The sequence below is a fragment of the Hypomesus transpacificus genome, chromosome 11 (assembly GCF_021917145.1).
Source record: "Hypomesus transpacificus isolate Combined female chromosome 11, fHypTra1, whole genome shotgun sequence".
NCBI classification, from domain to species: Eukaryota; Metazoa; Chordata; class Actinopteri; order Osmeriformes; family Osmeridae; genus Hypomesus; species Hypomesus transpacificus.
Window position 1 is genome coordinate 5,208,331 of NC_061070.1, and position 19,005 is coordinate 5,227,335.

Here is a 19,005-nt window from a genome sequence, read left to right on the forward strand (position 1 = left end):
GTTACCTAGCTTGCTACCCTTAGAATGTGGCTGTAACATTAGCTCTGCAGCTAACAGCTGAGTTACTGTTGCTAATGTAAAGATAGATGGCATCAAGTATGTGTGTAAATACAAACGCTGTAACGCGAGTGTTGTACACTTGTTATTTGGATAACCTGCTGTTCTGCTGTTGGTGTTATGGCGCGCGATATCCGCCTTTCTCTTCATTGAAATGACTATGAGTGTGCACTTCTGCACACCAGGGTGATCAGATGAGGATGGCTAAATTCGAGGCATCTTACAGCAACGGGGGCTACGAGGCATTGCATACATCCGTTGTAAACATTGGCGCACGTTGCCGCCCCTCTCCTCCTCATTAGCATTTAAAGCTACAGACACCAAAACAGCTCGTTCTGAGGAAAGCTCATTGTGGGACTAGCCTACTCATAGTGGCTATAATTCTGCGCCATGGCTGAATTTCGGGAAAGAGACTTCAGATACAGTATTAGGGGACCACTAAGGCCTATATAAAAGCATCCAAAAACAGCATTTCATGTCTCCTTTAAGAACCACTATCGAAGCCCTCAACATTAGCTAGCTAGCTTAGCTAACGCTAAGTGACCTAGCATTATACTCGTAGCAATACTACCATTCTAATGTTACTGGCTACTACTACTAGTGAAGCGTTTGTAGAGTAGTTTGTGTCTATGGGAAAATATTCAATTGCACTTTGTCCGAATTACATGCGACGCTACTCCCCTTACAAAAAAGAAGTATACTTCAAGTTTATTTTGTAAGTATACTTAGTATAAAAAAGTATACTATTATCATGGTACTTAAAGTATACTAGCAGTGTAATTATTTATATACTATTATTTTTCTAAGTAAACTAAATTGGCCCACTTTTTAGGTCATTTAGTACACTTTAAAGTAAACTTAGTGTATTTGAAGCTTACTTTAAAATACTGTACAGTAGCCTGTGTTGTGCACTTTCAGTTCATGAAGTATACTTCCTAAAGTACTTCAAAGTATACCTTGGAAAACTTTTAAGTAACCTGTGTAGTGCACTTTTAGTTCATGAAGCATACTTCATAAAGTACCTCAAAGTATATTTTGCAATACTTTCAAGTGTACTTTAAATTAAAGGAGACATGAAATGCTGTTTTTGGATGCTTTTATATAGGCTTTAGTGGTCCCCTAATACATTTACATTTATGCATTTAGCAGACGCTTTTATCCAAAGCGACTTCCAAAAGAGAGCTTTACAAAAGAGCATAGATCACTGATCATAACAACGAACTAGTCCCAAACATTGCAAGCAGCCAAAACATGAAGCATACATTGTGAAAAAACTATAAAGTGCCAAAAGGGAAGACCCATAAGAGCATGCAGTTATACAAGTTTACAAATTAAAACAACATGAACCACAATTTTTTTTTTTTTTTTAAAGTGCAGGACTGTACCTGTGGAAGAACAATCAATAGTAAAATATTTCATAGCGAGTACAAGACTTAACTACGTTATAACTTACCTACAAGAGCAACAAGTCACTCAATAAGAGTCATTGTGATCCTGGAGGAAACTAACAACAGGTCTAGCCAAGCATTCCTAAGTGCCGTTGTACTCCCGGAACAAGTGTGTCTTGAGCCTTTTCTTGAAGGTGGGGAGACAGTCGGTGGCCCTGATGGAGGTGGGGAGCTGGTTCCACCATTGGGGGGCCAGGCAGGAGAAGAGCTTGTGTTGGGACCTGGCAGTCTTGAGCGGTGGGACCACCAGGCGGTTGTCTGAAGAAGACCGTAGGTGACGGGTGGGGGTGTAAGGTAGCAGGAGAGACTTTATGTAGTCGGGTGCAGTCCCGTTCACTGCTCGGAACGTCAGTACCAGGGTCTTGAATCTGATACGGGCGTTGATGGGTAGCCAGTGGAGAGAGATGAGGAGCGGGGTAACATGGGAGCGTCTGGGTAGATTGTAGACCAGACGGGCCACTGCGTTCTGAATCCTCTGAAGAGGGCGGGTTGCACATGCTGGGAGACCAGCGAGCAGCGAGTTGCAGTAGTCCAACCTGGAGAGGACCATTGCTTGGACTAGCAGCTGGGTGGAGTGCTCAGACAGGTATCTCCTGATCTTCCGGATGTTGTAGAGGGTGAATCTACAAGACCGGGAGACTGCGGCAATGTGGGCCGTAAGGGAGAGCTCGTCATCCATGGTAACCCCAAGGTTCCTGGCAGAGGGGGATGGAAGGGTCACTGTCGCAGATCCCAGGGGGATTGACAGATCATGGGAGATGGAGGGTTTAGCCGGGATGATGAGAAGTTCTGTTTTGGCGAGGTTCAGCTGGAGGTGGTGCTCGGTCATCCAGGCAGAGATGTCTGCGAGGCAGGCCTCAATCCTAGCTGAGATCCCCGGATCAGTCGGGGGGAACGACAGGTACAGCTGCGTGTCGTCAGCGTAGCAGTGGTAGGAGAAGCCATGGGAGGTGATAATACTGTATCTCAAGTCTCTTTCCTGAAATTCAGCCATGGTGCAGAATTATAGCCACTACGAGTAGTCCCACAATGAGCTTTCCTCAGAATGAGCTGTTTTGGTGTCTGTAGCTTTAAATGCTAATGAGGAGGAGAGGGGCGGCAACATGCGCTAATGTTTACAACGGATGTATCGCAATGGCTCGTAGCCCCCGTTGCTGTAAGATGCCTCGAATTTAGCCATTCTCATTTGATCACCCTGGTTTGCAGAGGTGCACACTCATAGTCATTTCAATGAAGAGAAAGGCGGATATCGCGCGCCATAACACGAACAGCAGAACGGTTATCCAAATAACAAAGAAGTTTACAACACTGGCATTACAGCGTTTGTATTCACACACACTTGATGCCATCTATCTTTACATTAGCAACAGTAACTCAGCTGTTAGCTGCAGAGCTAATGTTACAGCCACATTCTAAGGGTAGCAAGCTAGGTAACCATATACAGTAAAGCAACAAAATGATATAGCGTTAGTTAACTTACCTGTCCAAGGTTTGTAGCTTGACCAAGGAGAGTTAGTAATGATCCAGAATTTTATTTCAGCAAGGCCAGTTTTGCATTGGCTCAAGTTGAGGAAACAGTAGAGGCTGAAATGTTTGGCGCAGACATACAAAACTTTGTGAAGTTGTGTCGGCTCAATTCCAGTGAAAATCAAGTTAAGATACTGGTTGTAGAGAAGCTTGGATGAAGGAACTAAAAAAATACTTTTGTTTTGATTTGTACATCCAAGCACTGAGCAACTGTTATGCTTCATTTGTTTGCTCGCCATGATGTCTCTCCAGGAAAAACCGATATCACACTCGCCCTTGCACGGTGGTAGCTCAGTTTCTCATGGGTGGGCCAAATGATCTGGGTGGGCAAAGCATAGAGAGGGGAGGGAACCTTGCTCCTATCTACGTCACTAGGAGGAGATTTTCAAACAAAGCAATTGAGCCTCCATTTTGTCAAAGGCGGAGAAGAACACCCAGGGCTTGGTTTGCACTTAACGAAAATTCTAGCCACTGGGGGACCAAAGGGAGGCTAAGGGAACTCATATTAATGTTAAATAACCTCATAAAATGAAGTTTATGTCATGTCTCCTTTAATGTAAGTACTTCAAGAAGTAAACTTAAAACTGTCTATTTACTGTGATTTACTAATATATTTAAATGTTTAGGGGCCCCTCAAACGCCGCGGATCTTGCGTCAAACTTATCAGCAAATTTTAACCCTATTTACCGCCTTGCATCCTGGGAATTGACCAGCTAATGAGCCACGCTATCTTCATTTTCTCACTTTATTTCGTTCATCAGTCAGTTTGACAGTATAACCTTCAAATGCATAATGCAACCCTTCTGTTGACTTCTTTCTCAAGTAGCTTAAAAATGGGCAGGCAGTAATTAAGGTTACAGCTTCTAAAAAGATTCTATGTGCAATGCATTATAGATTTTCCTGGACATGAATAATTAGAATATACAAGATGGATCTAAGAAATGTAACCTGTACAATAATAGAAAACGTACATCCTACTCCAGAAGAAATGTATACAATTTTCTGTTTCTAAGCATACTTCTTAAAAGTATATCAAAAGTGAACTATTTTCTAAGCATACTTCTTAAAAGTATATCAAAAGTGAACTAAAAGTGTACTATCCATATTTTAGTATACTTATAGTATACTTTAATAAACTTCTTTTTTGTAAGGGTCCTTTTTACACAGCTTAAACTGGCCTAGCATTATTCAGGCTACATTAGCTTTCACTGACGGAAGATTAGAGCTATAGCATACACAAAAAGTACCAGAAATAGTAGCTAAATGTTTCATTAAAACACACGTTCTTTGAAGTTTAAATAATGTTTTACATTTCATGAGATGTCAGCACATTTACCCACCTGATTAAAAGATGATGAGCTGAACACAGTTCACGATGTGAAAATATTTTCCGTTGACGTTGGGTCGTTCCTTTGGGTCCGTGGATTCTCGCAAGAGTGTATGGCTGCAGCCTGCAGCCTCCCACCTCATGCCCTCCCGTCTCATGCCCTCCCATCTCATGCCTCTACTTTTCAAAATAAAAGCTTGTCTGAATTAACCGTTGGACAGCTTGGGCATGAGACGGGAGGGCATGAGACAGGAGGGCATGAGACGGGAGGGCATGAGGTGGGAGGGCCTGAGGTGGGAGGCTGCAGGCTGCAGCCATACCCATCTCGATTCTCACGGCTCACACATGACTGTCATAACCAGAGGCTACTAACACAGCGCAATCTACAGGTGTGGTTTTAAACAGCAGAGAAATCCTCTGCTTAAAAAATGTAATGGGCATTGTGTCTAGATCTGTTGAACTGCAAAAAGGAAATCAGTAGTAGTAAAAAAAAAAATAAAAAAAAAAAAGACATCAAATGTCAATGTTTTTTCTAGTGCTGTCAAACGATTAAAATATTTAATCGCGATTAATCGCATTAATGTCATAGTTAACTCGCGATTAATCAATTAATCGCACATTTTTATCTATTCTAAATGTCCCTTGATTTCTTTTTGTCATATTTTTTCAATTTTAAAGCTCTTATCAACATGGAAAAGTGGTTCGGATTGCTTCGTGCAAATATTTTTTTTATTGAAAACAACATTGCAATCGCCTGGCTTTGACGAGGGGGCGGAGAATTCGCATGAATCGCATCAGCTGTGTGCTTGGCCATCAAGTGGTATTTCAGACTGGACGTGCTACGATGATAACTCAGTTTACAACGACAAAACACACATATCACTTTGGTCTTGTCAATGGAACCATTTGGCAACTTTTTAAAAGTAAACTTTCCATTCAGAATCTTATTGGCATCCATTTCGGCGTCTCGCGCTCGCCATCCACTCAAAACGTTAGCCTACTACCAGAGAATGTCTAATATCCGTAAACGGGCTCTGCTACTACTCTTTAGCCGGCTCGCAAGCCAAACAAGTGCGTGTGTGGCGTGCCTGTTGTTTTATTTCCGGTCTAGCTAGATCCGGTGTGGTGTTGTAGTCTTTCTAACGTCGGTAATTGTTGCAACAGCATGTGAAAAAAACTACAAAGTTTGCTAGGCCAAAAAGAGCGTTAATCGCGCGATAAAAAAATTGACGCCGTTAATTTGGGTTTGCGTTAACGCCGTTAATAACGCGTTAAACTGACAGCACTAGTTTTTTCACTGTGAAACATTAGACCTACTGTAAGTGTAACACTAATTAACAATTTCCAGCTTCACATTTGGGAACAATTGTGGTAGCCTATTGCCGTCCAATCACCGATGTATTTCTGAAAACTGCCAGATACTCATGAAAATCAGCTATAAAAGCACAATATTAGCTAAAATAATTAATGTACACGGTACAATATAGTGTACAAATGTAGGTGTACAAATATAATTATATTATATAATCCTAAGTAAACATACTCATCATTGATGTCAATGTGATGTCTGTATTACATCAATTTCTACGTCTAAAATAACAAGATGAATTTATGTAAATCGGACGTCAAACATATGTGGCGGGGAGGTTCGACTACGCCACTCTTACATATGGGGTGAGAGACCCTTAGTTGGAAATACTATATCTAAGATTTGTGTTCTGTCCAATCAAATTAACTGTACCGAGGCTGTGGTATCAAAAGTATACAAAGGTTTATTTTACACCCAATAGTAAGATCAAATGGTATATAATGGTACGTTAGAAAAATAGTTCACGGCAAGCCAAAGCACACGAGGTAAACACATCAAACCACTCCTCAAATCAAACAACTTGAAAACAAAAGATAAACAAAAATGTGGGAAAAACAGTGAGGTTGGCACTAAACCCGACCGATGATGCGTTTGGAACCCGCACTCGGTTGTCCAGTCAATTTCCCGCTAAGGAGGCGTTTCACTAATTGGTACAACAATAGTTAGTCAGTTACAGTCAACATATGGCTAATACCAGTGAAACCAATGTAATGCGTTGCCAGCCTACCTGAATCTTTGGTGCCGATGCCTGAAGCACTAGGTTACGCCCCCAATACCTACCACTACTTAAACTATCGCTGGGGTTCATTAAGGAATGAGAGCCAGCTGTGAGTTACACAGAGCTCCTGGGTCCTAGAGCTACCCGGTTACATATCCATAAAACCTATTTCTGTGTGGGATTAGTTTCCTATTTTCACCCATCTACCATTGGAATAAATTGCCATACAAACTGAATTTTAAATGATGTTATACAGCATCTTGATCAAGTCTTGACTAATATTGGACCTCAAATTGATATCAAGGTGCCCGCTGGGATTTGCAGGTGTGTTCAGCTTCACCTGTGTTATAGTTTCCACCATCTCTTTCTATGATTACCCCTAGGTTTTGATCCCTTGCCCAGACTACTAAATTCATCTGTTAACAGCATACAATTACACGAAGTTGCATAAGTCAGGCCACTGAACCTCGCTAATGCTTTTAAATGACAACAAATCTTGTCAGTTTACAAGATGGCTTGTATGACTCCACTGGTGTATATGAAATGAAACAATATTTTTACATTGGACGATGGACAAAGCAGACAAGTAATGGAAAGCAGAGGAACAAAAAAGTTGCTTCACTATCCAACCCCTGACCCCTTTGTTCTAGGGAGAACGTAACCCCTGAGTCATGGTGGACATGCAGCTGGAGAGGTCAACCAACACACAAGGTCAAGCTTGCCAGCTTGGCCTTGATCCCCACCACATCAAAGACCCAGCCAGCATAGTCCACCTCTGCTCTGTTTTAGCCCATAGCTAACTACAGCACTAATCCCACTGATACCCATGTGGAAGGGTCAAGGGTCAAGAAAGGGCTTAGTCACTTCAGCCTCTAAAATCTCTTGATGCATGATTGAAACAACATCTCTGATGTTAATGACAACATGGACTCTTTGTTGTGAGATGAAAGAAAACTTGTGAATGAGACAATTACAATTTGTTGGGAAATAAAGGATCTGACTGAAAATATAGTCTGGAGAGTTATCTTCAAACATAACTGTATCCATAGTGATGTCCTCGGGTTACTTTTGAACTTGATTAAATACCAAGCATATCTGTTGAGCCATTTAAGCCTCTTAGAAGGTTAACAGTACAACTCCTGAAGTCATAGTGAATCTTCTTTACTGGAGGCAGTAATGTTATTACAATTAGACAGGAGGGGTGGGTTTATGGGTATGCAGCCTGTGGCTTCCCAAAGTTACTACAGCAGTTTTTTCCTGAAGTACAGTACCTGGTACTGTACCAGGGCACATTTTAGATGGTCACATTCTATGATGCTGTGGCCCGCTGTCTAATCTCCAATGACAGCTCTGAAAAGAGGACCATTATCGTCTGTCTGACTAAATCCCTTCCCACCCTCCTACACTCCTCTCCCTCCCTCTAACCTGACTCTCATACATTTTCTACACTCCTTACAGAAATCTGCACTTAGTACCTCGCTTCTTCCCTCTTCTGTGCATGCAGAGAAAACAGAGAATGCATGTGTGTGTGAGACAATGAATGAACTCTGGATTTAGTTTAAGGTTTGAAAGAAATGTTGGTATACTGATAAGGATCTTTCTATTCAGGAATGTAATTGCTGTGATTCTCTGGGTCAAGTCAACTCTGGGACTATAAGTGACACCTATGACCTCTATTGCAAGTTTCTTTACAGTGTTGTAAAGAGTCCTAATAACAGCAAAACTATGGATGTAAGTATACAGGTTGAACATTAAATACCTTTTTATTCTACAATGAAATGTATGCATTAAGTCACAGTGTGTAAAAAATAAAATGGTAGACAATATAAAAGGGGATACAAATTATCTGTAATAAATGAAGTATAAAAACATTTGTCTTCTAACAGAGTCATATGATTTACTCAAGATTGATGTAGTTCTTAACACACAAAGTGTAATACACAGGCTGATGTGTTTATTTAAAAATGTTTGGGGGTTCTATGACTGGGCACTATTCAAATCTCTGTAGAAGTTAAGAAGCACATCTTAAGTCCAGTTTGGTTACAAAACAAATGTGCTCCCAGCACTTTCTTTACTTTCACATGAGAAATGTGTTTAATACTACTATGACAGTGTGGCTGATCAAAGTCATAAACAGGTGACTTCATCAAGTGACAAGCAGTTCTAGTGACAGCACACCCTTTTGAGGCTGGCAGGAGGTAAGCTCCTCTATACAAGGGTCATGACCTTCAGGGAGGCAGGCTGGAACCTGCGAATCTTTTTCTTTAGGGCCCGGGAGGCTTTGATGCGGCAGGCTGGCGGTTCTGGGTGGAGGAGCTGCCGGAGGGGCAGCCCAGCAGCAGTGGGTCCCAAGGCAGCCTTGGCCCACACCAGACCCCCTTCCTCCTCATAGCCTTCCATCTGCTTTACCTCGACCAGGGACAGGCTGCTGTCAGAGTTGGACGACTGGGAGCTCTGGCTCGACTCGCTGTCCCCAAAGCGATTGATGGTGTTGTCGCTGACCTCTCCCTCGCTGCTCTCGGCTATGGTGGAATGGAAGAGAGAGGCACCTTCGGCCGAGTACTCGGACTCACACTTGGGAAGGTAGGGAGCGGACACTGGGAAGGGAACTGGAGGGTACCTGCCGTTGACACTGGAGAAGTAAGAGGAGGAGGAGAGTGAGGGCTGGAGGGCCCTGGGGGTGTGCCTTCTCCAGTGGCCTGAGTGGGGCCTGCTGCTAAAGCTGCGGCTCAATGATGACCTGCTGACCAACTCTCTGGACCTCTGTCCCTGAACACACATAGCCTGGAACATCCCCATGTTGGCTGGCCCCTGCCTCCTCTTCCTGGGTTCAGAGGGCTGCACCAGGTCCAGGCCCTGGGCTCTGCATCCTCTGGTGAGTTTGTTGGCTGAGATGCTCTGTGGGTATTGTTGGGGATAGACCCGCAGGTTGTTAGAGAGTCCAGGCCCGCTGAGGCAGGCCTCGGAGCCTGTGCGCCCAAGCTCCTCTACCAGACAGCTGGCCACCCTCCGGGACATCCTCCCCTTTCCAGGCCCTCTCTGCTCTCTCTCTACTTGGACCCCACCTCGGTGGCCCTCCCTGCTCCCCTCGCTGGAATAACAGCCCTTCTGGCGCCTTCCAGCCCGGGGCTTCTCCCTCCTCCTTAGCTTCACAGCCTTAGTCTTGTGGTCCGCCTGCCTCAACTTGACACACTGAGGCCCGGCAGGAACAAACTGGGCGTGGACAAAGTCTGGTGAGGGTGCAGCATGACCAGGACTGTATTCAGAACCATAACCCTCTTCAGTGCAGGACCAGTGGGCCACGCAGGATCTTCTGTCAGAGGCTCTAAGCTCACAAACCTTTCTCCCTGGGGCCTCCACACACCCCTGGTCTGAGGAAGCTCTCTCTTTAGCATCCCCAGATAGTGCCTTAATAGTGGCTGGGCAGTCCTCCCTCATTGCTGCAGGGTAGGAATAGCGGTATGAGTTCTCCTGGACTCTCTGTCTTTGAGCTGGGTTTCTGTAGCTCACTTCCTGGTTAGGGTACATACCAGTCTGCCTCTTCCTGTCACATGAGGTGACGTCTGATAAGACAGCATTCTGCTGTGGACGCCCAAGGATCTGAGGGTTGCCTGGACATATAGCTTCATCTGCACTAGCCTCACTGGGGTCATCTGGGGGGGAGTGCCTACACACACTCTCACTCTGGAAGTTAATCTTACTCATACTGCGCTGGAGCAGCTTGTCCATGTAGCCCAGGGGCCTGCTCATGACCACTTCCTTTCCCCGCTGGAGAGAGTTGGTGCTGGGCATGGCCACCACTGGAGGCTCCTGGCCCTCTGGAGCTGCGGTTGTGGCTGGTTCCCCTCCCAGAGTGAAGATGGGACTCTGGAGAGCCACAGCATGGAGCGGGCTGGGGTAACAGTACACCTCGGCTCCACTGCGGGACACCAGATTGTTCTGGAACTTTGGGTCCACGGTGGAGGTCCTCAGAGTGGGGCACAAAGAAGGTTTCTTCACATCAGTCAACCTGTAGTAGCTCAATCCTGGGGTCAGCATCCTGTCTAAGTCGCCTGAGAAAACAAAGTCAGTCTACAGTGCCAGAGTACACTAAGAGTTTATAAGAAAGTAATTTCAGGTGACACTATGGCATATCTATGTACTGTATAAACAAGCATGATAACTCCAATAAAACTCACCTGTAGATACGGGTCTCTGTCTGGTCCGCTCTGAGCTTGCTATGCCAATGCGGATCCTGCTGCTCCCCAGGTGGATGCCAGTACCCCGTGGGGGGTTGGGTTGGGTTGTGGTCTCATCAGCTGACCGTCGCCGTGACGGCTCAGCCTGCACGGAGCTACTGAGGGGTTGAGGCCTGGCAATGTGGCTGGGGGGAGGGAGGAGACTGGTATGGGAGGAGGACAGGCACTCACTGTAAACCGAGGTGCAGGAGTTGGACAGAGAACAAGAACCGCCATCACTGAGCTCATAAAAACCTGGTATGGTGTGGGGAAAAGATGAGAGAGTATTAAACAATCTGCTGGATAAGGTGTGTATTCTATGTGTGTGTGTGTGTGTGTGTGTGTGTGTGTGTCCTGACCTGAACTGGGTCTACTATCACTCTCTAGTGGCTCAGAGGACACCTTGCACACATCCAGCTTCAGCTCACTGATCTGCTGGTCCAGCTCCTGCAGGTGAGTCTTCAACCCCACATCCTGTCTCCGTAGACGTGACTGCAACAGAGAAAGACACACACACACAAACAAATGCAATCAGTATACAATAACACGCTGGACAGAACACATCAAACACACACACAAAAAAATAAAATACTAACCTATCAGGGTGCAGTGGCCTACTTACTCCAGGCCTCAACCTGAGGTTACACTCTCACCAGTAAAACAAAGAGAGCATAGCTGATGATTAACCCTCAGAGGACAGAGGGAGCCTGGGTTTAGCACTGCTGGGTAACTCATTTCTTCCCCGCAGAAAAAACCCTGGCTATTGTGTTAACTTCAGAAAGAGGGACTGAGGGGAGGGACACTATGTTTGCTAAGGAAGCCAGGACCAGGCCAATAATACCATACCAACAGGGTTACAAGCCCTCAGTGGGGAGGAAGAGAGGGAGGTTAGAAGAGGGCTTTATTTTGGTTAGCAAAACCATTAATGTACAAATCTTTTTTAATGAGTTCAGACTGGAGACTACTAGAAAGTACAATTTATATAATATTTCCCTGTAAAGTATGATTACTTTATCATTTGTACATAGCTTGTAAATTCATATACTATATTTACTATGATATTTACATTCCTACTTAACATTGCTGCTGTGTGAATTGCATTTCAAGTCAAATTCAAATAAAAATCTATATTTTGTGAATGCCATGTCTGTCATAAAAATCCATGTATTTATGTCTCTAAACATGTACCATTAACATGCCAATCATTGCGTTTCCTAACTACTGGCAAGACACAATGAGATGAGAAGAAAAACAAAGGGTCAAACGTCCATCTTTAGACTATGGGGGTGAAAGAGCAATTGTGCATTTCCACTGTCATTAAAGTTAATCATCGGAGAACGTTCACCTCATCGCTGTGGTGTCCTGTGGTCCCGAAATGAACCTTGATTTACGACGTTATTAGCCTAAATGATCAAGAATAAGTACTACCTTTATGCACCTATATTAATATGAATTGATATTGTCATGGTGCGGAAGGGTGTCAGGCTCAACACATGACAAGCTGAAATATCTGATACACAAATGTATTTTTTATCTGAACTGGTGACGAAGATATTCCTTTCATATTGGTAAACTTAAATTGCCCTCTCAAAGATTCAATACTATAATGTGAATATAATCCTACCAGCTGTTGCTTCAATGCTGTGAGGGTTGCCTCCAGCCGCTGTTCCTCTGGCCCTGGCATCGGACCCTCTGTGTGCGTCTGTGGAGAACATGCCGGTTCTTCCCTGTCCATTTGCAGAGCCCAGCTCACCATGTCGCTCTGTTTCTCCTTGAGATAATGCAGCTCGTGCAGCCCAGCAAGAGCCGCCTGCAGCCTCTCTCCGACCCGTCCTCGGTCGACACCCGCAGCCGCGCTCATCAGTCCTGCACCAGATACTTTGCTGCTCAGCATTTTGGAGAATGACGTCCAGGCATATCCAGTAGAAAAGACAGACGGAAATAATCAGTGTCGACTGGCAGCGGGCATGCAGCCGCTGTAGGATAAGATTGAAATTCTTCGCAGTAAAGGCAAACCGTAAACGACTACAACATAACCTTTTGAGCAGAGTGCAGACAGATTACAACTTGTTAACTGTTTTGCATTGCTTAAAATTCAGTCTGCCCATTGGTCAACTCAACTATTTTCCCATTGGATGATCCGCAATGCACATCTGCTGTAGCTGAGCGCGTAACATCTGTAGCAGTGCCCGCCCTATTATCGAACGCCGATTGTGCCAAAACGTCTGAACTGTCGTTCGTGTACACACGTAACTTTTTGACGTGTACAGACGTCAAAAATTGACGTCTGTACACGTCCGTTTTTGACGTCTGTACACGTTTTGACGTCTGTACACGTCCGTTTTTGACGTCTGTACACGTTTGGACCATTTATGCTTCCATGCTATTGGTTGGCTTCAACATAGCCACCCCCCTTTTTACATAGTGTCCGCGCGAGGCTGTACGTAGTCCTACTGTGACCATGTGGGCTCTTACGTAGCTATCATTTAGTATTTGGGACAGTCCATTTGTGTGGGGGAGAGCCACTTGTGCGGTTTATCCGGTATCATACTCCCGTCCAGTAGGTGGCGATGATGCACCTATACATTGTTTGCTAACCGCCATTCAAAGAACCAACGAAGAAGACGAACACTTTATGTGTGATTTCGAATTCTGGTGAAGGCAAATCTCAGAAAATTACGACCACAAACTTTTTAACAATTGTGCCCAGACTTTTTCAGATTGTACTCGACTTTTATCTTCAGATGACCAGGATTCCATACAGACTGTTCTTGCCAGGTAAGCTATCAATTAGCAACGTTAAGCCAAGTTACTTGTTTTGTATAGCTGTTGGCTAGTCCTGTCCTCCTGGGATCCTGACTTTTCGTCAACACACTTACATTTACATTTATTCATTTAGCAGACGCTTTTATCCAAAGCGACTTCCAAGAGAGCTTTACAAAAGAGCATAGGTCACTGATCATAACAACGAGATAGTCCCAAACATTGCAAGTAGCCAAAACATGAAGCATACATTGTGAAAAAGCTAAACAAGTGCCAAAAGGGAAGACCCATGAGAGCATGCAGTTATACAAGTTACAAACTAAAACAACATGAACCACAAAAGTGCAGGACTGTAAGTGCATCAACAGTAAAATATTTCACAGTGAGTACAAGACTTAACTTCGTTATATCTAACCTAAAAGAGCAATAAGTCACTCAATATGGATGACAAGCTCTCCCTCACGGCCCACATTGCTGCGGTCTCCCGGTCGTGTAGATTCACCCTCTACAACATCCGGAAGATCAGGAGATACCTGTCTGAGCACTCCACCCAGCTGCTTGTCCAAGCACTTGTCCTCTCCAAGTTGGACTACTGCAACTCGCTGCTCGCCGTTCTCCCATCATGCGCAACCCGCCCTCTTCAGAGGATTCAGAACGCAGCGGCCCGCCTGGTCTACAATCTACCCAGACGCTCCCACGTTACCCCGCTCCTCATCTCCCTCCACTGGATACCCATAACGGCCCGCATCAGATTCAAGACCCTGGTACTGACCTTCCGAGCAGTGAACGGGACTGCGCCCGACTACATCAAGTCTCTCTTGCAGCCTTACACCCCCACCTGCCACCTACGGTCTTCTTCAGACAACCGCCTGGTGGTCCCACCTCTCTAGACCGCCCGGTCCCAGCACAAGCTCTTCTCCTGCCTGGCACCCCAGTGGTGGAATCAACTCCCCACCTTCATCAGAGACACCGACTGTCTCTCCACCTTCAAGAGAAGGCTCAAGACGCACTTGTTCCGGGAGTACAATGGTACTTAGGAATGGTTTGCTGAACCCAACGCTAGTTTCCTCAAGGATCACAATGACTCTTGCTTAGACTGTTGCTCTTGTTGGTTAGTGGTAGCTGGTTTAAACTGTTGTATTCTATTTTAGTTAATCCTATTTTTATTGCTTTCCTACAGGTACACCTGCACTTAGAGATTAATGTTGTGTAATTTAACTTGTTTAACTACATGCTCTTATGGTTTCTTCCCTTTAGCACTGTTTTTTGGTTGTTCACAATATGTACTTCTTGTTTTTGACTACCCGCAATGCTGTGGGGCTATCTTGTTGTTATTATCAGTGACCTATGCACTTTGTAAAGCTCTCTCTTGGAAGTCGCTTTGGATAAAAGCGTCTGCTAAATGAATAAATGTAATGTAAATGCAATAAGAGTCATTGTGATCCTGGAGGAAACTAACTAACAAGTCCAGCCAAGCATTCTTAAGTGCCGTTGTAGGCCTACTACCGGAACAAGTGCGTCTTGAGCCTTTTCTTGAAGGTGGGGAGACAGTCAGTGTCCCTGATGGAGGTGGGGAGCTGGTTCCACCATTGGGGGCCAGGCAGGAGAAGAGCTTGTGTTGGGACCGGGCAGTCTTGAGCGGTGGGACCACCAGGCGGTTGTCTGAAGAAGACCGTAGGTGACGGGTGGGGGTGTAAGGTTGCAGGAGAGACTTGATGTAGACGGGTGCAGTCCCGTTCACTGCTCGGAAGGTCAGTACCAGGGTCTTGAATCTGATACGGGCGTTGATGGGTAGCCAGTGGAGAGAGATGAGGAGCGGGGTAACATGGGAGCGTCTGGGTAGATTGTAGACCAGGCGGGCCGCTGCGTTCTGAATCCTCTGAAGAGGGCGGGTTGCACATGCTGGGAGACCAGCGAGCAGCGAGTTGCAGTAGTTCACACTTGTAGTGCGAACTCTTTAATAATGAGCAAGATCAAATTAACACAGCTAAACTAGACCATAAGGCTTTGAATATTGTGTTATTGAATGCGTTTATTATGTTACTGAAGCCAGCAATCTCAAAGAGTTGTTTAAGAAGCTTTGTTGTAGTTAGCCTACCACTTGTCAACACACTTGGTGCTAACTCTTTAATAATGAGCAAGCTCAAATGAACGCCGCTAAACTAGACCTTATAAGGCTTTGAATATTGCGTTACTGAATGCAGTTATGTTACTGAAGCCAGCAACCTCAGAGTTGTTAAACAAGCTTTGTTGTAGTTAGCCTACCACTAATATATTTTGTCATGCTAACAGGTTAGAGATAATGGTGACGAGCGTTCGCTGGAGCAGAGGGCGACTGCATCAATCTGGAGTGGTGGATGAGATGCTTTTGCTCATTAGCGAGTTAGTTCAGGAAGCCAACAACAACCTGGTAATGTACTCGTCAGATTAAACATAATCTGAAGAAGCAAGATTCAAAACACGATGCCTCTAACATTTTTCTCTTTAACTGCAGTTGCTTCTGGTTTCACCGTACCTCGAATGGGAGGACAGACTGGAGGAAGGCCTTACCCTCCTGCTGGCCTTAACTTCTCTGCTAAACAGATTCCGGAGATCGTGGGTGTCTCAAGAAGAACAGTGAACCGACGGTTAAGGTATGTGTCAATTGAAGGACTAGTTCAGGAGAGATCTGAATAATGTGACCCCTTTCTCACTGAGCCCTACACAATTATTTTGTTTATTTACAAAGCACATGAAACACTGCAGAATTACGCTTTCTATACATTTCATGAAGAAATTGATATACTTTGATAGAACTCTTTCATATCCCATATCTTTGGAGAGAAAACTGTCATGCGCTTGTACCACATAGCTACCTTGTCACTGTTCCTTAAACACATTGTTTTATTTTGAGTTACCAGGGATGAATGTAAAAAATGTATCTAAGTCCTAATATGTATACATTGTCTTCCATAGACAGCACAATTTCATCTTTTACAGACCAGATGATGCACTTGATCTGAAGGTGCTGCTATTCGGAGTATGTCCCACAGGCTTCGGAGGAGAACCCATCGAGTGGCAGGGTCAAATTCGCTGTGGTATCTTGATCGCAACCACAAGCTCTTAAAGTAAGTGGCTTGTTTTACTGTGATTCGTTAATTTGCCCTAACTGTGTCCCTAGCCAATGACAAGCTGATTATTTTATTAGTTTTGAATTTAAAATAAGATTTCAGCTTCACATGAATGGAATAGAGGTTGGACTTTTCTTTCTGTTAAACGCCCAACATGTTGCACAGAAATGTACACAAATCATTTTGGCTGCATTCAAGCCATTCATATTTTTTTTGTTATTTATAAAATAAGATGTGCAATTGAAATCTTTCGTTTTCCCTTCCTTCCTCTCTTAGGCGGAGGATTGTAATCCATGGAAGAATCGATGGGATCAGCCGACTGGTGGTTTTCCTGAAGGCTTCTAACAACAACAGAAGTGACATTGTAACAGACCTGTTTTCGGAAGCAGTCGCCCAGTTTGGTGTCCCATCCAGAGTCACATCTGACTATGGAGGGGAAAACAACGCCATTTGTCTCCTCATGGATGTCTTCCGAGGATCAACCCGAGGGAGCACTCATAATCAACGCATTGAAAGACTGTGGGGCGATATCTGGAGAGGCGTGACAAAAAAAACGCAGAGTCCTACGTAGTGTGGTCAGGTCTGCTGAGTTTATCATCGACAGGAAGCTCCCAGCCCTACAGGACACCTACCACACACGATGCCTCAGGAAAGCTGGCAAGATTCTAAAAGACTGCTACCACCCATCTTTCAGTCTCTACCCCGCTGCTTTCTTGACAGCTGGCAGGATTCTAAAAGACTGCTACCACCCATCTTTCAGTATCTACCCCGCTGCCTTCTGGACAGCTGGCAGGATTCTAAAAGACTGCTACCACCCATCTTTCAGTCTCTACCCCGCTGCCTTCTGGACAACAGTTTCTATCCAAGGGCCGGCCGGCTTCTGAATGACCATTTACATGGACAGTTCTCACTAGCCACTTTACATTGATGCATTTCTCACTAGTCACTTTACACACTGTCACTTTCAGCCACTGGTTGCACTATCAGCAATATTACATTCACATTTACATTTATTCATTTAGCAGACGCTTTTATCCAAAGCGACTTCCAAGAGAGAGCTTTACAAAGTGCATAGGTCACTGATAATAACAACAAGATAGCCCCACAGCATTGTGGGTAGTCAAAAACAAGAAGTACATATTGTGAACAACCAAAAAATAGTGCTAAAGGGAAGAAACCATAAGAGCATGTAGTTAAACAAGTTAAAATTACACAACGTTAATCTCTAAGTGCAAGTGTACCTGTAGGAAAGCAATAAAAATAGGATTAACTAAAATGGAATACAACAGTTTAAATCAGCTACCACTAACCAACAAGAGCAACAGTCTAAGCAAGAGTCATTGTGATCCTTGAGGAAACTAGCGTTGGGTTCAGCAAACCATTCCTAAGTACCATTGTACTCCCGGAACAAGTGCGTCTTGAGCCTTCTCTTGAAGGTGGAGAGACAGTCCGTGTCTCTGATGGAGGTGGGGAGTTGATTCCACCACTGGGGTGCCAGGCAGGAGAAGAGCTTGTGCTGGGACCGGGCGGTCTTGAGAGGTGGGACCACCAGGCGGTTGTCTGAAGAAGACCGTAGGTGGCGGGTGGGGGTGTAAGGCTGCAGGAGAGACTTGATGTAGTCGGGCGCAGTCCCGTTCACTGCTCGGAAGGTCAGTACCAGGGTCTTGAATCTGATGCGGGCCGTTATGGGTAGCCAGTGGAGGGAGATGAGGAGCGGGGTAACGTGGGAGCGTCTGGGTAGATTGTAGACCAGACGGGCCGCTGCGTTCTGAATCCTCTGAAGAGGGCGGGTTGCGCATGATGGGAGACCGGCGAGCAGCGAGTTGCAGTAGTCCAACTTGGAGAGGACAAGTGCTTGGACAAGCAGCTGGGTGGAGTGCTCAGACAGGTATCTCCTGATCTTCCGGATGTTGTAGAGGGTGAATCTACACGACCGGGAGACTGCAGCAATGTGGGCCGTGAGGGAGAGCTCGTCATCCATGGTAACCCCAAGGTTCCTGGCAGAGGATGAGGGGGTCACCGTCGCAGATCCCAGGGTGATTGAGAGGTCATGGGAGATGGAGGGTGTGGCCGGGATGATGAGAAGTTCCGTTTTGGCAAGGTTCAGCTGGAGGTGGTGCTCAGTCATCCAGGCGGAGATGTCTGCGAGGCAGGCCTCAATCCTAGCTGAGATCCCCGGATCGGTCGGAGGGAACAACAGGTACAGCTGCGTGTCGTCAGCGTAGCAGTGGTAGGAGAAGCCATGGGAGGTGATGATTGGTCCAAGTGAGGTGGTGTACAGAGAGAAGAGGAGGGGACCAAGGACGGAGCCCTGTGGGACACCAGTGGAGAGCTGGCGAGGGCCTGACAGTTTGTCTCACCAGGAGACCTGGTAGGATCTTCCCGACAGGTAGGATGAGATCCACTGGAGTGCAGTGCCAGTGATGCCCATCTCAGAAAGTCTGGAGAGCAGGATCTGGTGGTTAACCG

General features: G+C 45.2%; 1 protein-coding gene and 1 long non-coding RNA gene across 3 annotated transcripts; one reads left to right on the forward strand and one right to left on the reverse strand.

The window, feature by feature from the left end:
• Positions 1-7,881: 7,881 nt before the first annotated feature.
• On the reverse strand, positions 7,882-12,880 carry dact2 (dishevelled-binding antagonist of beta-catenin 2). Its single transcript, XM_047029624.1, has 4 exons — positions 12,288-12,880; positions 11,023-11,155; positions 10,625-10,918; positions 7,882-10,498 (listed from the first exon to the last, which is right to left on the reverse strand). Exons 1-4 carry the CDS (start codon positions 12,555-12,557, stop codon positions 8,655-8,657), a joined length of 2,541 nt encoding a protein of 846 aa, XP_046885580.1. The 5' UTR covers positions 12,558-12,880; the 3' UTR covers positions 7,882-8,654.
• Positions 12,881-15,570: 2,690 nt separating this feature from the next.
• On the forward strand, positions 15,571-17,306 carry LOC124473930. Of its 2 annotated transcripts, none has more exons than XR_006956757.1 (3): positions 15,571-15,836; positions 15,921-16,059; positions 16,382-17,306. It is a non-coding gene; the product is annotated as an uncharacterized LOC124473930 (long non-coding RNA). The 2 variants fall into 2 exon arrangements; XR_006956756.1 differs by having other exon boundaries at positions 15,573-16,059; positions 16,382-16,533; positions 16,813-17,306.
• The last annotated feature ends 1,699 nt before the right edge of the window (positions 17,307-19,005 follow it).

Bases quoted from the DNA above. Each gene is read 5' to 3' on its own strand.
- dact2 (XM_047029624.1), bottom strand. From the start codon at position 12,557: ATGCTGAGCAGCAAAGTATCTGGTGCAGGACTGATGAGCGCGGCTGCG. The intron at 11,156-12,287 runs GTAGGATTATAT...TCTCTGTTGCAG, and splicing joins CAGCATTGAAGCAACAGCTG to TCACGTCTACGGAGACAGGA. The intron at 10,919-11,022 runs GTCAGGACACAC...ACACCATACCAG, and splicing joins TGATAGTAGACCCAGTTCAG to GTTTTTATGAGCTCAGTGAT.